The sequence below is a fragment of the Apis cerana genome, linkage group LG15 (genome assembly GCF_029169275.1).
Source record: "Apis cerana isolate GH-2021 linkage group LG15, AcerK_1.0, whole genome shotgun sequence".
Classification (NCBI taxonomy): domain Eukaryota; kingdom Metazoa; phylum Arthropoda; class Insecta; order Hymenoptera; family Apidae; genus Apis; species Apis cerana.
In genome coordinates this window covers 9,221,213-9,242,919 of record NC_083866.1, presented here as the reverse complement: position 1 = coordinate 9,242,919, position 21,707 = coordinate 9,221,213, and the positions used below count along the sequence as shown (strand labels likewise).

The window sequence follows — 21,707 nt, the reverse complement described above, 5'->3', positions numbered from 1 at the left end:
ACAATTGAAGATTATACGATGCATCGTAATTTAAAATTAATTATAATAGAAAAAAACTTAAATATTTTAAAACCAATCGAATATTTCAATGATTTCCTTATTTAAATATTTACTAAATATTTTATTTTTTATATTTAAAAAGGTAAAGTATAAAGATATACTATAAATAGAAATTTTTCAATATATAAAAAAAAAATTTCTCTTATCATTTAACAAAATTGATTATAAATAAAAACCATAATTATTCCTTTTGTTTTTGCAAAATGCGTTTTAATAAGAAAATTATAGAATCATATTTTAGTTAAATATCTTAAATTAACTTTGATATTGTTTAGCAAATATGAAATATAAAATATAAATAAATATCATACATACATAATTACAAATATTTATAATTATTAAGAAGAATAGGCTAACAATCGGGAACACATAAAAATATTTAATTGATACCTTGAAATAATTTTATAATTAACCAATTTTAATTTTCAATTATATTTTCTCTACTAAGAAAAATATGCCATCAGAAAAAAATATCATTTTATATTTAATTTTGTGAATAAACAATATAAAAATATTAATTAATTATAAAATAATTATATATAAAAATATATAAAATATATATTTAAATAAATTTAAATAAATTTTCTTATAATATATAAATAATAAAATAACTTTAAAATTAATAAAATTTTTTAAAATAAAAAAAATAGATATATATGTTAATTTTTGTTCTTTTTAAATATTCAAATTACTTCAATAAATATTTTGTATAAAAACTAAATTATGTAAATTTTTTTTTAGTTATTATTTTTATTATTTTTCTTATAAAATTTTTCTAATAAAATATTTACATATTTATATTATATGTTTTATATTTAATAAATACAATTATATGTTATAATTATATATTATATATAATATGCTATAATATAACTTTTAATTAATTATTATATTAATTATTATATATATATAATTAAAATATAAACATTATTTAAAAATTTTATAAACTTCATTAATATTAGTGATGAAATTATACACCCAAAAAAAATAATAAACTTCATCAATTGCAAAAAATGTTTCTTAAAATAACTTATATTTTTTTTAATAGTGATATTAAAAAGATTAAAAATAAATAAATTCTAAATAAAATGTATATATCAAATTAATTTTTTAATTTGTTATATATTATATATTATATATTTATAAATATTTTTAAAGTAATATAAGTTTATTATAAGTTTAAATAAATTTTTATTTCCGAAATTATTAATTAAATTATTAATTACAATAATTAACATCATTATTATTCAGACATTATTCATTTAATTGATATAAATCTGTAAAATATAACATTTCTATATAATTAGAATAAATGTTAAAACTTTATATATTTAATATAGAAACATTGAATTAATTTCTATAATATATGAAATAAATAAACAATCTTTAATGTATAAATGTTGTAAAAAAATAAATTTTCCATTTAATGATTTTGGTAACAATATTTAAAATTATATGAAATTTAAATTATAAAATTTAATTTAATATAACATATATAAATATAAAACTTTTATGATTTTACTTTCCTAAAAATTTAAAATATATATATTTTATGTATTAATTTAATTATGAAATTTTTATATCCAAATAAAAGACCAATAAAGAATATTAAATATGATGAAAGCTACAGGAAATACAATTCTGCTACGTCTATCAATCCACTGAGCAATTTCTTGTGGTGTCATTGTTGTAAAATTATGTAATTGTGCAAGAGTTGCTCTTCGTGGAAAGGGTTTTGATGATGATGTACTGTTAACACTTGTAATGCTTTCAATAGAGCATTTTTGATCTTTATCTTCATCAATTTTAACAGAAGGAATGTTGAGAGTACTTGGAAAACTCTATAAAAAAGCATATTTGTTATGAAAAATAATTATAGAATGTTTTGTTTACATTCTTTAAAATTTTTCTTATGAGATAATATATGTATTTACATGTACAGTAAGATAGTTTTGACTTGAATAATCTTGATCATTTGTATTAGTATTATCAAGTGATGACCAAGATCGTGATCGTTCTAGCCCAGTAGTGTTTTTTTGAAATTGTTTTCGAGCCAGTTTTGGCGTTAACGTCGATTTTAATATATATTTACTATTTACTTTCTTCAAAGGAACAGTTTTTCTGAATATATTTAAAAAAATTAATAATAATTGAATAGAATAAAAAGTAATATTCATAAATGAATAATACATACTTCCGTCGGTAAATTGTATTAACAAAAGCAAATTCAACCATTGCTGCAAATAAAAATATAGTACAACCTAAAAACCATATTTCACTAGCTTTTATATAAGAAACTTTTGGTAGAGAATTTTCTACTTTTGATGCAAGAGTCATAAATGTTAAAATAGTATTTGTTCCTAAATATAACAATTTTAATTAGTTTTTTATTCTATAATATAATTAATTTTTATTGAGTAAATTAATATTTTTTTAAATTTATCACCTAAAACTATTCGCGGTGGACTTGCATCCATATGCAACCAAAAGGATACCCAAGAAATAACTACTATTAATATAGATGGTATATAATAATCCATCATAAAGAATCCCATCTCACGTGCTAATTTAAATGTTATGCTAATTGAACTGAAATTACCAGCTGTAAACATAAAGCATTATTAATTATATATATATATATATATATATAATTATTATATATATATATAATAAACGAAAGATAATTATAATATTTTTGAAATATTTTTTGCTATACGTAAAAAAATACATGCCAAAATGACCATAATGCTGTTGTGATGTAGTATAAAATACTTCTGATGTGTTAACCCATTTTTCAACAAGTTTATATTCAGTTAAATGTAATTCATTTGCAAGTATAATTGGCTCTTGGTCCCAATACAACACCATATCATGCACATTGTGTGTCCCTGTAGGTAAAAATTCCATTCATTCCAAGGAGCATAATAGAATAAAATAGCTGATATTGTAGTAGTACAATAACTATGACATCCTACAGCTCTCAAAAACAAGTGGACATTCTTGTACATCAAATGGAAATTTCTCCAAGCGAAGCCCACAGTTAAGAGTAGCTTGCAACCTATAATAATTTACATTTTACTTTCATTATATAGATAAATTGAGTTCTTAGATTATGTTCTGTTAATTTTTCTTAAATACAATTAAAAAAAATTATAAAAATTCCAATGTTTTAAAATATATATAATTTTTTTTAAATCTTAATATAAATTTTATTTGGAATAAAATATTTCAAATTTTTAATATTTGGGATATCTTTTTACATATTTTTATTAGTAATATATGATATAAATCTCTAATTTTTAATATTGAACATTATAATTCTCATTATATAAAACATATAATATTAATAATCTAATTTAATTGTTAAGTAAATTTAATATTAATTTAATGTTTGATTATTTATTATTTGTGAATTATAGATGTAATGATTAATTTTGTATATAATAAATACATAAAAAAATGTGCATTTATAAACATCAGTTTAATTATGAATTATGATTTTGAATAACTAAAAAAGAATTTTAAAAAAGGATTATATTGATATGATAATAAAAGAATATATAATAAATTAAATATTATACTATTTAAAATTATTTTTTACTATTTGTATTATATTATATTTTATATCATATTATATATATATTATTATATTATATTATATTTTATTAATATTCATTCCAAAAATATTCAATGAATATTATATTTAATAAAACAATATATTTTTGTTATTATAATATATATATATATATATATATATATATAATAAAAATATAAATTAATTAATTAATATAATCTAATGTTTTATTTACAAACCTAGTATTCAATCTAACCATGCCTGATGAATCTATCGAAACAAGTATATCTTTTACATTATTTCCTGAACTTATTGTTGAACTGGGCTCAGAAACATAAACAGTAGGTGTCCATATTAGATCACGTGCAAATTGTCCACCATTTATTTGACTTAAATATGGAGCAATATTCGAAAATTTTAACCTGGTATCCAAATATCTAAATTGTAATATCATATGTACATCAAATTGCTGTAAAAATATTTTTACATATATTTGTAAAGAATATAATATCATTATTTTAAAATATTTGTAAGAAACGATTAGTGAAATTTATATATTAATATATCATATATGAATGAATAAATCAAAATTCATACATATATAATAAATATAAAATATAATTATAATACAAGCTACCAGTGTTTTTGCCATGTTTGATTTAATTGTATAAATATAAGCCTTAGTATACACATTAATTGGATTTGTAGAATTAATTTCTCCTGGTGGTCTAGTCATCTTATTATAACGACAATCATTTGTTAATTCTTGTAAAAGTTCAGTTTGTGCCATAGAACTACTATTGCTTAACATTGGACAATTTTCTAGTCTGTAAGAAATATGTAATTTTATATATATATAAAAAAACTTTTTCAATTTTGTTCAAAATTTTATTAATATTATAATATACCTATAATAAAAATAATAAGAAAAATAAAAAGTAATAATATATAATAAGAATATTTTACAAAAAATTTATAAAAATTATAATAACAATGAAAGAAATAAGAAAATTGATGTATTTTAAAAATATCATTAGTAATATATTTTAATTAATATCATATTTATTGATATTTACTATTATATTAAATTATAAAAAATTATAAAAAAATTAAAAAAAAAAGATATAATTGTGTTAAAAGATAAAACTGTTTTGAAAAGAAGTCCTTGAATTAAAATTCCAGACATTACTAAATAGTAAGAATAGTTAATTATGTTGCTTTGTACCAGAACCAATGACATGATGCAATGCATGTGACTCTATATTATAAGAAGTCTTTTATTATTGGAAATTCAAATATTTCTTAAAAAATGTAAAAAAAGATATATTTATTATAATTAAATAATTTTCATAAAATTAATATAAAAATAGAACTGAAAAAAAGATATAATTTTATAAATTTAATTGTTAATATTTCATAGTTTATAAATATAGATAGAAAATCTACAAATTTAGAAAATTACTTTAATATTTATTGTATCATACTTTAAATATTTATTTTACAATAATTATATAATTTAATTTTGAACATAAAAATATTTGTTAATTTTTATTTGAAACAATAGAATTTTGGAACTCTAATCAGAACATTAATATCAATTTCAATAACAAGTCTTATCTACAATATGAGCATATTAATTTATAGCATCAAACATTTAACTGTTTATATAAGTTATCAATATTTTTCTTCATAAAACTACGTATCATAATTGAAAATAGAATCTTCTTTTCTTTTCTTTTTCTTTTTCCAATATTATATAATTTTCTTTTTAAAAATCATATTTTTATATATCTATATTCTTATAAAAGAGAATTCTTTCAAAATTGTTATATTATGAATTGATAAATATAACTTACAATTAAATTATGATAAATGAAGATTTTATTTATAATAATATTATGTATATTATAAAAAAAATTATTAAGAATAGTAAAATAATATATTATTAAAAATATAATCTTATATAATAAATATAATAGTTGAAAAATTGATACAATTATCTTTGAATGCTAATATTTTCACAATGTTTTAAATTTTAATTATTTACATATTATTTTATATAACATTATATTTCAGATATAAATATAAAATTATAATATATGAAAATGTAAGTATAAAATTCTTATTTTATAATTATAATATTTTATAATATATTTTACTAGAATGAAAATATATGATTTCAAACTATTATAAATCGATGATAATTTTATTTGTTTAAGATAGTAAAAAGTAAGATTAATAACAATAGATTAATAATAAATAAATAAATTCTTATTTATGAGTTCATATAATAATAAAAACATGCATATATGATATTTTTAGTTGTAAAACAAAATTTAGAAAAATTATTATTAAATCTAATAAAAATTTTTAAAAATTAATTTATTATAATTATATAACTTACATAGTAGATGTATTTAAATGTAACATTTGTAGTAGATAAATAAAAAATATGAAATCAAAAATTATTTTTAAAGTCATCTTTGTTTCCTAATGACTTATCTGCTTCACTAATAAACTTGGACTGATTCTTTCTTGCATATACATATATACTCTTGAGTAAATTTGTTAGAAACTAAACATTACCCAACCATTCCTCCCACTAACAGTATTCCTTTATTTAAAGCGAACATTTAGATGTTTATATATGATATTATATATGATATGATTGTAAATTACAATATAGAGTATTTTAAAACTGTGAAATAAATATATATGAAATAGTTGAATAAATATTATAAAAAAAAAATTATTAAAAAATCAAAAAATTTTTTGTTATTTTATTAAATTTTAATTTTTAAAATATAAATTATGATGCATACTTATATATATTAAATTAATGATATTAATTTTTATATTTATTTTTATGATTTTTTAAAATTTATGTAATTTTATTCACTTATCTTTTAATATATTTAAACATTAATATAAATTACTTATATATATATATATATATATAAATCGATATCATATTGATATTCATTATTATTAATATTTGTTTTATATTTTTATTTATATTTATTTATAAATATTATATATTTTACAATGTAAATATCATTATATTTAATTCACTTTTATATTTTTAAGATATTAGTTCACAATGTCTTAAAATTAAAATTAATTATTGATCCAAAATTAAATAAATTTTCATCTTTTAAAAAATTCTATATATATATATCATTGAAATTTATATTGAAAAAGTAAAAATATATTAAAAAATATGTAAAATCTTACAGAACTTTATACAATTCGTTTGTTACATATTTAGCTCATTTCTACAATTGTAATCTGTGGTTTCATACGATTGAGAGTATAATTAAATAAATGCAAATTTTCTAATAATTTTGTTATTCTTATATAATGACGTTTAGTATATGGTATTATAGATTCCAATGTGGAACTTAATTTTGTTTGAAATTCCAAATTTTCTATTTCCATCATTAATGTGTTTATAATTATCTGTTAATCATAAATATTATAATCATAAAAATTTAGAAAAAAAATATTATATATATGAAATTATAAATATAAAATTTTTTCAAAGAATAATATAGTTTGCTAAAAATTTACCTGAGCAACTTGACAATTTTTACTATTAAAATTCCATGTAACAGCACATTTCAGCAGTTCTTCTTTGTAAATTGGTTTTAATTCATGAATTGTTTTTTCAAGATGAAAATTATTTTTTTTTAACATAGCTAAAAAAATTAAAAATTGTAATAATAATAAAAAAATAATTAATTTTATTCAATTATTAATTTATAGGAGATTTATATTATTTATATAAGATGAAGATTAATATATTTTACAAATGCATTTTCTTTTTTGAGAAATGCTTTATATAATGTCATTAAGATAATAATTTTATATATATAATTAATATATAATATATAATATAATTTTATATATATATAATATATAAATTAATTAATAACATTTATTCCAATAAAATATCGTATTATTTAATAATTAAAGTATAATTTTAAGTATAATAAAAATTTTTATTAATACTTACTTTCTACAATTTTGAGAACTTGAAAAGGACGTTCTAATTTTAAAGCTAATTTTAATGCAGAAGTTAACTCATTTGCTTTAAATAAATTTGATAATTTTTGTTCTTCTAATGCAATTTGTTCTAATTCTTTTGCAGCTTTTATTTTTTTTTCCTCAGTTACATCTTTCCAAATTATTAACAATGAATCACTTCCACCGCTAATAATAGTTTTTTCATTTTTACTAACTATAATTAAAATATAAAATTATAATACACATAATACAATTAAAATTAATACAAAAAAAAATTATAATATATAATACAATATGTAAATAATATTATAATAATATTTACCTGCAAGTGACCATACACGGCTTTCATGCTGTTCTAAAATACATGTACATTCTGATGTTTTAATATTCCAAAGTTTCAAAAGACCATCTCCACTTGCTGTAATTATTTGCATTCCACGTGACAAAAATTCTGCTTTTAATACTGATGATTCATGACCTTCAAATGTCTAGCATATATTAATATTAAATAAAATTATTAAACATATTAATAATAATTATCTAATCCTAATAAACAGAATGGAATTATATTATATTATAATTTAGTGAATAAAGTTACTTTTAAACAATGAAGTTCTGTTAATGACCAAAGTTTTATTGTGCAATCTGCTGATGTTGTTAGAAGTACTTGATCTATGGGTGAAAATCGCACACACCAAACTCCTCTACGATGTCCACGAAATACACCAAGTAATTGTAAATCAGCAGACCATAACTATAACACAGTATAAATATATTTAAGAATAAATTATATAAAAAGAATATAAAAGAATATGTATTATATAAATTTATTTAATAAAAATACTATTTTAAATGGTACATCTAATAATTTTTATATAATAATATATAAAAGTTATATGCTTATTTGCTTATTAATCATAATATTTATTTCATAAATTACTTATTTTATTTTAATTCTTGTTATTGTTAAGAAAAAATTAAATACTTAAGAATATCAATAATTGATATTTACAGATAATAAAAATCAATAATCTATTAAGTATAAATGGATTATTTGAAAAAAAATAAATAATAAGTGAATTATAAAGTGAAGAATGTCATATATATTATTTTAAAAACTTAATGCATCATACCTTAGCTGTTTTATCTTGAGATCCAGTAGCAATTAATTTATCATTTGGTGAAATAGTTACACTGTTAATATCTTTTTGATGAGCCAATGTTGTATGAATAACATTTAAAGAGCCTATGATTATTGAATATATAATATCAATTATTAAAAATAATAATTCATAACAAAGAAACACTATATTTACCTTTAAATTCAATATCATTTTGTAAATTCCATAATTTGAGACATAAATCTTGACTAACAGAAACAAAAAACTTGAAAGATGTTTGAGAAATTGCAATAGAACCAATAGGAGCAGTATGTCTAATAGCAGATGCGATGCAAGATACTTTATTTGTTTGTTTATCCATAAGCCATACACGAATACTATTATCCTACAAATTAACAATTTATATATTATACAATTTTTAATTATTGTATCTTATTTCAATTTATAATTAATATTTATTGTGTTTCTATATTTATTTTATCTTATAATAAAAAAAAGTATAATTTTTTTTTCATTCTAGAAATATTATTTTGTAATTTTAATAATTTATTATTATTTTTCTTTTTATTGATTAAAAAACAATTGTATTATGATATATAACACATATAATAATATTATTTCTTAAATAAACCTACATACCTTTGCTGCAGATATAAGTAAATAGACATTAGCATGTGTTGTAGCAAGAGATAACACAATATCTATATGACCACGTAACAATTCACAGTTCATAGTTAAAGTATTGTATAATTTTATGTCACAACTATTAGTAGCAATTGCTATATGGCTCTCATTATCTCCAAGAAATACAATATCCAAAATTTCATCACTGTACCCTATTAACTATAAAAAATAATTATTTATCTATTAATTATTTTTTTATTTATATATTTATCTATTAAATTATAAATTTTATTTTTATTTTAAAAATCGAATTTACCTGTTTTATACACTCAAATGTTTCTAATGAATGAATAATTATATTATGATCAACTGTAACTACAGCAAAGTTGTTACTGATATCATTATAAAGTAAATGTGTAATCGAGAGAGTTTCTGTTTCTTTTGCAGCTGATACAATAGAATTTTTTTGTACATATACTTCTTTACCAGTTTTCATTTCCCAAATTTTTACAATTCCTTAAAAAGAATTTAAATTACAGAATAAATAAGAATAAAAAATTTTTAAATAATTGTATATAAAAACATATATTAAATTTTAAACAATTACAATAAAACATGAAGAACAAAAACAACATTCATTTATTCAAATATAAAGAATAAAACAAATTTGAAATAGAGTATCTTTTATAATATGTAATAAAAAAATTTATAATTAAACCTTTTTCTCCTGCAGTAGCAATATGAATAGCATTTTCATCTTTGTTATAAAAAGATAGTGATAAATTTTTAGGTATAATAAATGTATCTTCTATTTCTTCATAAACTGGTATAACTCGTATTGATGATCCAGAAGTTAGATCCCATAAAATGAGAACTCTATCTCTTCCTGAGCTATATAAGAAAATATTATGAATTATTCACATTAGAAATTTTTAAATCTAAATATATTACCTAATTAAATAATCCTTGTCCTTAATAAAAGATAAAGATGTAACTTTACTAAAATGTCCAGAAAGCGTAATTTCTTCTTCACCAGTTTTAATATTCCATCCATGAATTTTAATATCATCTCCAGCAGCAAAGATAAGTTCTTTATCAATATTTGGATGAAAAACTAAAATGCTATAATTATATTTTAATTTATGAATTTCATAAAAATTTCATAAAAATATTGTAAATAGTTTAATTTAAGATAATATAAATTTTATATAATTTTTTAAAGTTTTATTTTTAAAATATAGAATAAAAAAGTGTTAAGTAAATATTATATACTATAAATATTTAAATAAAAATTGATTTATATATTTGTATGTATGATTAAAAGATTTTTATGTGAATATTTATTTATAAATAGAATAACAGTTATATTTTTAAAATAAATACCTTATAACTCCTTGAACTCCTTTTAAATTATGAGTACAAGTATGATATTGTAAATTCCATAATCTGACAATGCCATCACTACCTCCAGAAGCCATCAAATTTCTTTCCATGGAATGAGCAATATGAACTACGGGACCTTTGTGAATAGACTTCCATAATTTAATTAATTTATTATCTGTAATAATAGTACTCATTACATTGAATAATAATTGCTTATAATTAAGTTAAATAATATTACCTTTCCAATTCCATAATTTGAAAAGACCACTTTTATGATGTGTGATAATATTTAAGTTATCATTACTTGCAATAAATGTATTAATTGTATCTTCTTCATTATTATTACTTTCTCCTAAGTAAGATATTACTATACCTTTCTTTACTGATAATATAGAAACTGTACCATATTTTTGACAAAATATATATTGTCCATCTGTACTCCACTATAAGAAAAATTAATTTAATTATCTAATAAAATAAAAAAAGAGTGAATAATATATATGCTTTAATAAATATACTTGAACTTTTCCTCCTGTATAAAAAGCACCATGTTTAGATTCAACTTCGAAACTGAAATTAAATATGATTAATAAAACATATACATATATATGAAGAATCAAATTTTAAAATTAAAATATAATCCATTACATAATTCAGATATATACTATTTATTTTATTTTATTTTATTTTTTGATATAAAATTTCAAGTATGATATAGAATTTTATTAATTATAGAATATAAAAGAAAAAAAATTAATTAATTACTACTTACGCTTCTTTCAAAACAATACTACTCATGTTTTGTAGATTATTATAAAAATTTTATGTTTTATAAATAATTTTAATAATTAGCACTTATTTATATATTATATTTATGTTAATCGATTATAAACATGTACTAGAAATAAAATAAAAATCTAAAATTAATTAAAAAACAATTATGAACAAATATAATACTTTTCTTCATGGATTATCTAATTTTATGTTTAATATTATTTTATGTATCTTTGCGATCTTGTGGCGACCTCATGAATCTATTTATCCATCACAACATGAAATTCGCGGTAAATACAAATTATACAGCAACATAAGTGAAATATAAAAAAGAAGCAAAAAATTTTCGAAAATAAAGTATTGATTATTTAAAAAATTATATTGATATCATTTATCGCTTATCAATTTATTTAAATTTATTGCTATAAAATTATATTATTGAGGCAAAATTTTTTTTTAATAATAATTTAAATATGTTTATATATATAAAAATTAGATTACAATATAATATTTAATTCATATTACATTAATTAAAAACATATTTAGTTTTATATAATACATATTAGTTTAATAATTATAAATTAAAATGTTATACATTATATATATATATATTACATATATGTGTGTGTGCGCGCGCGCGTGCGTGTGCGTAAATTCTATTAAATTTACTTTAAAATGTACATTAAAATTTTCATTTAAAAAAATTAGTATTATTCTTTTTAATAAATTATAATATGTAATGATTAATTTAAGTAATTACATTCATATACATTCATATATTTGAAAATTCTTTTTATTAACATTATACAAATAGTTTAATCGATAAGTATTTAAAAATATTGAAATTACAATAATAATTAAAACAAAGTAATCAATATTTTATGTATAATATTAAGTAAATTAAATATATTTATATACAAATTATTGACGAAAAGTTTGAAACAAATAAAATTGTTATATATATTATATGTATTATATGTAAGTAATATGAATGAACTTTTATTTTAAGTATCATGGCGTCGCCGATCTTTCCGGCAAGTAGATTTTGCCATCGTGTCCATGGATTCTCTCTCACGTTTTAACGTGTAACCTGTATTAAAAATACAGAATGACGGACGACGTGGTAGTCCTAGAAGATGCTGTTCAAAGAGAAGAAGAAATAGCTCATTTTCAAGCTCCTGCAATACAACATAATCCCGATGGATGGGGTCCTTGTGAATTACCTGATCAATTTAAGGACATACCTTATCAACCATTTTCAAAAGGCGATAGATTGGGAAAGGTTGGTGACAAATGTAGTTTCTGTATTCTTTATTTATAAATATATTTCATATTTTCATTATTTTCTGAAATAGATATCTGATTGGACTACACCGGCTTTTCAAGATAAAAAATTTCCCAGTAAGTATTATTTTTTAAATTTAATTTATATAAACTTTTATTTAATGTTATTTATTTATTTTTATATTATAGTTACAGAGTTTATTTTTAATTGTTTAATTAATATTAATTATATTTTCAATACTTATTAAATTATTATAATATAAATATTTAAAAATATAATATGTATTAAGAAACAAACTTAAAAAAATAAAATTGAAAATTTAATCTATTATTATTATTTTGTATATTTTTTAAATTTAATTTTTAATACAAAAAGAAAAATTTTATGATTATTTTAGTAATAAATATTAATAAGATTTTAAAATAATTATTACAAAATAATATAATTTAGAATTATTAGATTTTGAATTATATTGTTAAAAAAATTTATATAATTTTAATTATTTATATAATTTTTTATTTAAGTGATAATTGATAAAATGCAAATAATATAAATAAATTGTTATTTCTATCTTAAAATTCAATTTTTTTTCATAGTTTACACACAATTAAAATCATTTAAAAAAAAATAGAATTTTTTCCTTTAATTTAAGCGCTATTAAATAATTTATATCTCAATATAAATATATTCAATAATTGTAATAATAATTACAATTTAAAATAAAAGATTATTATTTTGCAAGATAAAAATTTTATTCATTAATTTAAGAAAATTTTTAAGAAAAAAATTTTTTAATTGTTTACAGATAAGTATACATCACAGTTTGGTTCAGGGAGTCAGTATGCATATTATCATGATGAAGATGAAACAACTTTTCATTTAGTTGATACAACTCGTGTACAAAAACCACCTTATCAACGTGGTGGTCGGTTCCGCCACAATCAAAGAAATTTACGTGGTCGAGGAAGTCAACGTGGTTCATTGAGTCAAATGCAACAACTTGGTAAATTAAAACTTCGTGAAAGAGATCGCAAAGGACAAGCAAAACGTTGGGGCAGACAACAAGGATTACGTAATCATAAAAATCAACCCCCAATTAAAATTCGCGATGCATCTGTTACTGTAAGGCCTGATTGGGTAACTATTGAAGAAATGGATTTTCCACGTTTAGCTAAATTGTCTTTACCTGGTGTAAAAGATGGAGAAGATATTTTATGTTGTGGTTCCCTTGAATATTATGATAAAACTTATGATAGGGTGAATGTTAAAAGTGAAAAACCACTACAAAGAATTGACAGAATCTTTCATACAGTTACTACTACTGATGATCCAATAATTCGTAAACTTTCAAAAACAGAAGGAAATGTTTATGCTACAGATGCAATTTTAGCAACAATAATGTGTTGTACTCGTAGCAATTATTCATGGGATATTGTAATTGAAAAAATTGGAGATAAGTTATTCTTTGATAAACGAGATAATACTGAATTTGATCTCCTAACTGTAAATGAAACCAGTGTTGAGCCTCCTCAAGATGATGGAAATTCTTTAAATTCTCCCAGAAATTTAGCTTTAGAAGCTACATTTATTAATCATAATTTTTCTCAACAAGTATTAAAATCAAATGAACCTAGATATAAATTTGAAGAAGGAAATCCATTTATTTCAGAAGAAGAAGAAGGTGATGTTGCCAGTGTTGCATATCGGTATAGAAAATGGGATTTAAATAATGGAATTGTTCTTGTCGCAAGATGTGAACATGATGCTGTGATGCAAGGTCCTAATAATGAAATTCAATTTTTAACAATTAAAGCTCTAAATGAATGGGATTCAAAATTAGCTAATGGAGTTGAATGGAGACAAAAATTAGATACACAGCGTGGTGCAGTATTGGCAAATGAATTGCGCAATAATGCTTGCAAGTTAGCCAAATGGACTGTTCAAGCATTGCTAGCTGGTTCAGATCAATTGAAATTCGGTTATGTCTCTAGAGCAATGGTTAGAGATTCTAGTAAACATGTTATTCTTGGTACACAGCAATATAAACCAAATGAATTTGCAACACAAATCAATCTTAATATGGATAATGCATGGGGTATTTTACGATGCATTATTGATATTTGCATGAAACAAAAAGATGGAAAATATTTAATTATGAAAGATCCAAATAAACCAATGATAAGATTATATGATATTCCAGATAACACATTTGAAAGTGAAGGTGAAGAAGATGAAGATGATGATGAACCTGTTAACGATGCTTTTCAAAGTTAACAGTTTTAAATTTTCTTAAACTTCTTTGAACTATCTTAAAAATCATTGATTTATCATAAACATGTATTTTAAAAAGAAAAAAAAGTGGCATAATAAATAAATCTTAAATCCATTTTTTTTATCATCCAATTCTAGAACCTCTATACACTAATTTTAATTTATACTGATATAAATAAATAACTATATTAATATTAAATAACTGTTTTATAAAAAATGAAAAAACAAGAAATTTAAACTTATATAAATTTTTTTTTTTTAATTATTTTTTTTTTTATTATTAATCATTCGAATATTTTTCTTTTTTCACATTTCTTTTTGTTAAATAATAGAATTTTTATAATTATTGACTTTTTTCATAGTTATAAAAAATTTTTTTATTTTAATATTCTAAATGAACTTTTTATTTTTTTTTTTTATCCAAATTACAGATTTATTATTATTTACTTATTTTCACTTGTTGAATTTTAATTAGAAATTATACATATTTATAAAAAAATGTATATTTTTTTATATTATTTTAAGAAGATTTTAATTCTAAAAAAATTAAATTTAATACTTAATTTAGAAAATTTATATGATATTTTCATCTCTATGATAATGAACATAAAAAAAATTATATATAATAATAATAATGTACCTTTGCCAATAAATAAAAACCTAATAAAAAATTAAGAATTCATATTCGTTACTATATATATTATACAATACTATAAAGTGTTAAAAGATCAATATGGCTTCTTCCATGGTTGCTGCAGCGACAGTTCGTGCTGTCAAAGGTAGAAAAATATTAGCTACGCGCGCTGCGCTTACTTTAGTAAGTAAATAATTAACATATGTATATATATATTTTTAATAGTTTTGAATTATTAATACATAATATTAGTTAATATTATTATGAATTTTCGTGCATTATAAGTATCGAAAAATTGAGGTTAAGTTTTTAATTCACGTTGAAATTTGACGTTCAATTTTTATTTTTAAAAGTAATTTTAATATATATAGTATTTCTTTAATCTTAATAGAAACGTATATTTTATATCTTTTCATGTATTTAATCAATTTTTTTGAGAGTAAATATGATTATATATTATCAAATAATATATTTTAAAATATCTCAAATTATTCTTTACTTATTAAATAATTAAATAATGTAACGATATAAGTTCTTTTTTAAATATACAGTACAGATATAATTATTAATAGCTATTTATAAATCTTAATTTTAATCATCATTGTAAATTAAATATAAAATTACAGAAAACTTTTAGCAATACAATTTTTATTAATACAATTAATAATTTTATAAATATGTATAAAATTAATTATAGAATATATATTAATAAAAAATTCTATTAATATTTATATAAGATTGTTGTTTTTTATTATTGTAAATAAAAATATTTTAGAATTTATGTTTTTATAAGAAATATTTTTTACATTATATTATTTTTATTTATTTATATTTGTAATTTGAATTTTATAATTACAGACACCAAGTGCAGTAAAAAAAATCAAGGAATTATTGAAAGATAAAAGTGAATTTGTAAGTAAATATATTTTAATTATCACTGAAATATTATTTGTTTTGCTATAAAATGATTTAAACATTGCATTTATTAAAAAAAAATATATTAGTTATTATATAGAATATTTTGTCATATCGATGTGTTTTTTCCCAATACCTTGATTTTTGGCTCTCTTTCTCTTGGCATAATTATTAAAGAATTAAATATATGCAATTGATTATAAAATCAAATAATTATTTTCTATTTTAGATTGGTCTAAGAGTAAGTGTGAAACAACGAGGATGTAATGGTCTTAGTTATACTCTTGATTATGCCAAAGAAAAGTCTAAACTTGATGAAGAAGTTGTTCAAGATGGTGTTTGTATTATGATCGACAAAAAGGCACAATTATCTTTATTAGGTACCGAAATGGATTATATAGAAACTAAATTAAGTTCTGAATTTATTTTTAATAATCCAAATATCAAAGGCACGTGTGGATGTGGAGAAAGCTTCTCCGTTTAGTTACTTTATAAAATTGTAGTTAATATAGATCATTTAATTGACAAATTTTAGTAAAATATAAGTTTAGCATATAACTTTATTAAATGACACTTTTTTAATTTTTTCTATAAATATTCACAAATTTGGATATTTAATCTTAAAATTTATAATAATTATAATATTAATGTAATGTAAAAGTAATAGAAAAATCACTATTGTTTATTAAAAGTTTCTTTTGTTATAAAAAAGGAAAAATTGATAATATGACAGATGTAACATTATACAATATTACATTCACACATACACATGCACATAATTATATGATGTTACAAGATATGAAAGAATGTATACAATTATCATAGATGAATTTTTTTGAAATTTGAATTGGTAAAAATTTAGAAAAAAAATTATTTATATATTCTTATAAAATATTTTTATATAAATAATAAATTTGTTAACAGATTCAAATCTAAATTTAAAATATAAATATGATATAGAATTAATTATGTAATATTGTATATTTATTTTGTAATTAAGTGTTACATATAAAATAATTATATATAGATGTATAATAGTTAGCAAAATATTTTGATTGTTACAATAAGTTTATTAAAAATTTATTTATCATTATTATGTACATAAAATTATATTTTGACAATTACTACAATAATATACTATATGTATTTATTAATGATATATATGTAATTGTGTATGTTGGCTATGATATTTTGTGTCATGTGTAATTACTATTTTCTTAAGACTAAATAAACGTGATATATTTTCGTAACATCTTTTTTTCGAAAATTGTATGAATATTTTTTAAAAAATAAATATTTTTTAAAAAATAAAAATAAATCATCCATACCAAAAAGTGTGTAATTTACTCTTTCTAGGTAACAGCTTTTCGTACATTCATAATAATCGTAAAGTATACAAAATTTAATCTTTTGAATAAAATGCGTGAAATTGTTCATGAATATTTATTATATATTTTAAACAAAACTTCAAATTATATATAAAATCAAACATATATTTTTGATGCATTTAAATGATGAATGATAGTAATTGAAATGAAATCACGAAAATTTATTATTTTGATAATAAATTAAACATATATAATACACTTAAATTTCCACTACGGGGAGCCACATAACAGTTGATAAATATTGAGAAGTATTGAAGTGGAAAAATAGATAATATCAACTTAATTTTTAAAAAGTGACTATAAAAAAAAATAATAAAAAAATTTCTAGAATAACACAGTATATTATAATAATTGAAAATGAATACTTCATGGAAAAATACTCGTCATGCTTTAAGAAGTTTTGTAAATGTGTTAAAATGTTACAAATGGTAAAAATTTTAAAATAATTAAGATATTATATAAAATATTATATAATAAATATAATTTTATATAATAAAAATAATTAATATAAAAAATATAAAAAATATAAAAATATAAAAAATAAATAAATAAAAATAATTAAAAAAATATATATTACATATTATTCTTTAAACTTCATATGTTATTTATTTATAATTTAATAATGTTATTTATATATAATTTATCAATTTGAGTTTTATTATTTATTTATCAATTTAAAATTAAAACCTCTTCATAATTTATAAAATATAAAATTCTTTCATTCAGTTTTTATAACAATTTCTTTTTGAAATAAACATAGTTTTTTCTTTTGAATTTTAGCGGAAATGAACCAATAAATGCAACAAGATATACTAATTGTTGTCATTTTTTTTGCAAACAATGCATTGAAAATGATTTAAAATGTGTAATATGTAACATACCTGTACGACCACTCGAAATATGTAATGATCATTTAATTAAAAGTCTTGTTTCTTATTGTAATAATATTGCAGAAATAATACAGGAAAGGTATTATAAATTTAAATCATAAATTTGTGTTTATATATTCATAACATTCATCTTTTATAATATATTTAAATTATTTAAAATATTTAATTAAGTGTAATAGTATATAAAGATTTAATATGATATAAAGATTTTTTTAACATTGAGATATATTTTTGACAATATTAAAATTTTAAAAATTTTATGTGAATTTTAGTTTATTAAAATTTTAATATAATTATATTATATATATAGTAATTATACTTTTTTAAAATTTTAATATAATATATTTTATATTTTATTAATATATAATTGATATAAATTTAATAGAGATTTATGGAATTCAACCACAAATTCAAATGCAATAGAATTGCCTGAAATAACAAACAATTCTATTTGTATAATAAATAATACAAAATGTACTATTCCAAAGAATATAAATAAACCAAATGCTAAAGGAGAAACATATTTACATATTGCATGTGTGAAGGTTAATTTTTATTGTTTATAACACTTGAAATAATTACAAAATATAATTAAACTTTAAACATCAAACAAAATTTAATAATTTTATCATATACTTGCAGAATCAAGAATCCCGTGTAAAAAATTTATTAGCTGCTGGTGCTAATCCAAATACAAAAGATTTCACTGGTTGGACACCTTTAGTAATTATATTGTCCTATAATAATTTTTTTAATTGTTTTTATGCTATTTATATATTATAAATTTTTTTTATAGCAAGAAGTTGTAAATTTTGGATATATAAATATATGCCAGTTATTATTAGAATGTGGAGCATTACCAAATACACCTGGTATATTAAATAGAAGAGCTTTACATGATGCTGCTATAAATAATAGATTGGCAGAAGCAAAAATACTACTAAAATATTCAGCTAATAAAAATGTATATGATGATTATGGTAAAAAACCCATGTATGTGTCAATTAATTATTTTATAATAAATAACTTATTAATATATTAAACATGTATTTTTAATAATAAAATTATTATAATATAATAAAATTTTTATAGAATTGTTGATATATATATATATATATATATATATATAAAATATATGAATATTATGTTATTATTTTATATTATTTTATATTATATTATTTTATATTATTATATTGTATTGTTATAGAGACTATTGTGAACCAAATAGTGAGATGTGGAATATTTTAAAAGATGAAACTGAATTCGATGATATAAGTAAAGAAATTGTAAATTATAATTGTAGTTTTAATAAGTCATTTTCTGCACAACAAACATTTGATACAATTGTTATATATCCATTAAACTTACGAGAAGAAAATAAAAAATATTTGAATGAAATAGCTTTAAAGCATAAAATTAAAATTATGTCTATTTTTCGGTATATTATTTTTTTCTTTTAATTTATATAATATTATATCATTAAATTATATCTTTAAATTCAAGGAATTTTAAATACTGCATGATATATTTTTTATGTTATAGACCATCTGTAACTCATATTATAGTGGAAGCTAATGATAAAAATATCATTCAATTATCATATGAAGTAATGATAGCACTTGTGCGTGGAATTTGGTTACTTAATAGTGAATGTATTTGTGATATATATATATATATATATAATATAAATAAATAATTTACATATAGTTTTAAAATTTAAAAATTAATTTTTATAATATTTTTTTTAAAGGGATTCAGTTAAACATGGATATAAGTGATATATTAAAAGGAGATTTAGAACTATTCGAAGTCAGTGGTGCACCGATTAAAGGTATTCCAAAAAAAGCTAGAGAAAGTGCACAAAATTGGGTAAAGTTAATATATATAATTCAATTATTTGTTATGTAAATAAACAATATTAATAAATATATATCTTTTTATTATGTTTTTAGAATCCAGGTCTTTTTAATCAATGTTATTTTTATTTTGCGTTTCAATCAAAAGATATTTATATAAATGATATACATTTAACAAAAGATGCTTTAATTACACTTGTGCAAGAAGGTGGAGGAATAATTTTGAAAAGAGAACCAAATCCAGAAGATATAAAGACCAAAGAACAATTTGTTCCTTTTCATATTGCTAATGAACCTAATCATTCTTTACATGAATGTACACATTATATCATCTATATACCAGAGAAAGATGAACCACGTATAAAATATAATATGCCACATATAAAAACATTACCACTTATATGGTTAATTGAATGTATAGAAAAATTTACATTAGTTGACCCATTACAATTAGGTTTACTTAAATTTTAATTAATATTTAATTACATATATTTTGTTCATATAATTTTTACATGTAATCTAATAATATTAACAAATATAATGTAATTTTTAATGGAATTATAGATTTCTTATTATATAATTACATATATATATATATATATATATATATATATTAAACTTATATATTTAAACAAAATATAATTTTTATTTTTATAATTTAGTAATGATAATTTAAATATTTAAATTAAATAATTAAATTTCAAAAATATATATTATAAAATATATTTCTTATGTTTAAATTCTTAAAAAGGGCAATATTTATATTAATGCAATATTATCATTATGAAGGATTGATCGTTGCGTAAAGAATGATAAATTCCAAAGGGAAATATCGTACGGTATCCCGTACATTTACGGGTAAAGTACCGCTAGTCGTGCACGTATACATATACATGTGGTAAAAAA

General features: G+C 18.9%; 5 protein-coding genes across 8 annotated transcripts; 3 read left to right on the top strand and 2 right to left on the bottom strand.

Annotated features, from left to right (window-relative positions):
* Positions 1-1,227: 1,227 nt before the first annotated feature.
* Positions 1,228-6,307, bottom strand: LOC107997441 (pH-sensitive chloride channel 2). Of its 4 annotated transcripts, none has more exons than XM_062086136.1 (9): positions 6,039-6,307; positions 4,269-4,461; positions 3,874-4,103; positions 3,036-3,118; positions 2,793-2,948; positions 2,507-2,662; positions 2,255-2,420; positions 1,995-2,181; positions 1,228-1,901 (listed from the first exon to the last, which is right to left on the bottom strand). In XM_062086136.1, exons 1-9 carry the CDS (start codon positions 6,113-6,115, stop codon positions 1,638-1,640), a joined length of 1,512 nt encoding a protein of 503 aa, XP_061942120.1. In that variant the 5' UTR covers positions 6,116-6,307; the 3' UTR covers positions 1,228-1,637. The 4 variants fall into 4 exon arrangements, with proteins under 4 accessions (XP_061942120.1, XP_061942122.1, XP_061942121.1 ...); XM_062086138.1 differs by having other exon boundaries at positions 2,255-2,297; XM_062086137.1 differs by having other exon boundaries at positions 4,272-4,461.
* A 76-nt stretch (positions 6,308-6,383) lies between these two features.
* On the bottom strand, positions 6,384-11,809 carry LOC107997440 (transducin beta-like protein 3). The gene is made up of 15 exons (XM_017056041.3): positions 11,561-11,809; positions 11,307-11,358; positions 11,027-11,231; positions 10,789-10,963; positions 10,357-10,527; positions 10,124-10,296; positions 9,722-9,921; positions 9,421-9,624; positions 8,977-9,166; positions 8,794-8,906; positions 8,259-8,414; positions 7,983-8,148; positions 7,650-7,874; positions 7,205-7,332; positions 6,384-7,093 (listed from the first exon to the last, which is right to left on the bottom strand). Exons 1-15 carry the CDS (start codon positions 11,584-11,586, stop codon positions 6,899-6,901), a joined length of 2,379 nt encoding a protein of 792 aa, XP_016911530.2. The 5' UTR covers positions 11,587-11,809; the 3' UTR covers positions 6,384-6,898.
* A 395-nt stretch (positions 11,810-12,204) lies between these two features.
* On the top strand, positions 12,205-15,233 carry LOC107997453 (eukaryotic translation initiation factor 3 subunit D). The gene is made up of 4 exons (XM_017056059.3): positions 12,205-12,239; positions 12,572-12,844; positions 12,918-12,963; positions 13,653-15,233. The coding sequence occupies exons 2-4, from the start codon at positions 12,671-12,673 to the stop codon at positions 15,119-15,121; spliced, it is 1,689 nt and encodes a 562-aa protein (XP_016911548.1). The 5' UTR covers positions 12,205-12,239; positions 12,572-12,670; the 3' UTR covers positions 15,122-15,233.
* A 552-nt stretch (positions 15,234-15,785) lies between these two features.
* On the top strand, positions 15,786-17,917 carry LOC108000907 (iron-sulfur cluster assembly 1 homolog, mitochondrial). The gene is made up of 3 exons (XM_017061598.3): positions 15,786-15,935; positions 16,611-16,664; positions 16,897-17,917. The coding sequence occupies exons 1-3, from the start codon at positions 15,852-15,854 to the stop codon at positions 17,149-17,151; spliced, it is 393 nt and encodes a 130-aa protein (XP_016917087.1). The 5' UTR covers positions 15,786-15,851; the 3' UTR covers positions 17,152-17,917.
* Positions 17,918-18,249: 332 nt separating this feature from the next.
* LOC108000906 (BRCA1-associated RING domain protein 1) lies at positions 18,250-21,359 on the top strand. The gene is made up of 9 exons (XM_062086129.1): positions 18,250-18,483; positions 18,836-19,024; positions 19,331-19,490; positions 19,588-19,668; positions 19,742-19,938; positions 20,153-20,383; positions 20,488-20,597; positions 20,696-20,814; positions 20,898-21,359. The coding sequence occupies exons 1-9, from the start codon at positions 18,413-18,415 to the stop codon at positions 21,270-21,272; spliced, it is 1,533 nt and encodes a 510-aa protein (XP_061942113.1). The 5' UTR covers positions 18,250-18,412; the 3' UTR covers positions 21,273-21,359.
* Positions 21,360-21,707: the final 348 nt, after the last annotated feature.

Bases quoted from the DNA above. Each gene is read 5' to 3' on its own strand.
- LOC107997441 (XM_062086136.1), bottom strand. From the start codon at position 6,115: ATGACTTTAAAAATAATTTTTGATTTCATATTTTTTATTTATCTACTA. The intron at 4,462-6,038 runs GTAAGTTATATA...TATTTCTTACAG, and splicing joins CATTTAAATACATCTACTAT to ACTAGAAAATTGTCCAATGT. The intron at 2,182-2,254 runs GTATGTATTATT...AAATATATTCAG, and splicing joins AATACAATTTACCGACGGAA to AAAAACTGTTCCTTTGAAGA.
- LOC108000907 (XM_017061598.3), top strand. From the start codon at position 15,852: ATGGCTTCTTCCATGGTTGCTGCAGCGACAGTTCGTGCTGTCAAAGGT. The intron at 15,936-16,610 runs GTAAGTAAATAA...TTATAATTACAG, and splicing joins CGCGCGCTGCGCTTACTTTA to ACACCAAGTGCAGTAAAAAA. The intron at 16,665-16,896 runs GTAAGTAAATAT...TTTCTATTTTAG, and splicing joins TGAAAGATAAAAGTGAATTT to ATTGGTCTAAGAGTAAGTGT.
- LOC107997440 (XM_017056041.3), bottom strand. From the start codon at position 11,586: ATGAGTAGTATTGTTTTGAAAGAAGC. The intron at 10,297-10,356 runs GTAATATATTTA...TTTCTTATATAG, and splicing joins GACAAGGATTATTTAATTAG to CTCAGGAAGAGATAGAGTTC. The intron at 7,094-7,204 runs GTAAATTTTTAG...TATGATTAACAG, and splicing joins AAAATTGTCAAGTTGCTCAG to ATAATTATAAACACATTAAT.
- LOC107997453 (XM_017056059.3), top strand. From the start codon at position 12,671: ATGACGGACGACGTGGTAGTCCTAGAAGATGCTGTTCAAAGAGAAGAA. The intron at 12,845-12,917 runs GTTGGTGACAAA...TTTCTGAAATAG, and splicing joins AAGGCGATAGATTGGGAAAG to ATATCTGATTGGACTACACC. The intron at 12,964-13,652 runs GTAAGTATTATT...AATTGTTTACAG, and splicing joins TCAAGATAAAAAATTTCCCA to ATAAGTATACATCACAGTTT.
- LOC108000906 (XM_062086129.1), top strand. From the start codon at position 18,413: ATGAATACTTCATGGAAAAATACTCGTCATGCTTTAAGAAGTTTTGTA. The intron at 19,669-19,741 runs GTAATTATATTG...TTTTTTTTATAG, and splicing joins TCACTGGTTGGACACCTTTA to CAAGAAGTTGTAAATTTTGG. The intron at 20,815-20,897 runs GTAAAGTTAATA...TTATGTTTTTAG, and splicing joins GAGAAAGTGCACAAAATTGG to AATCCAGGTCTTTTTAATCA.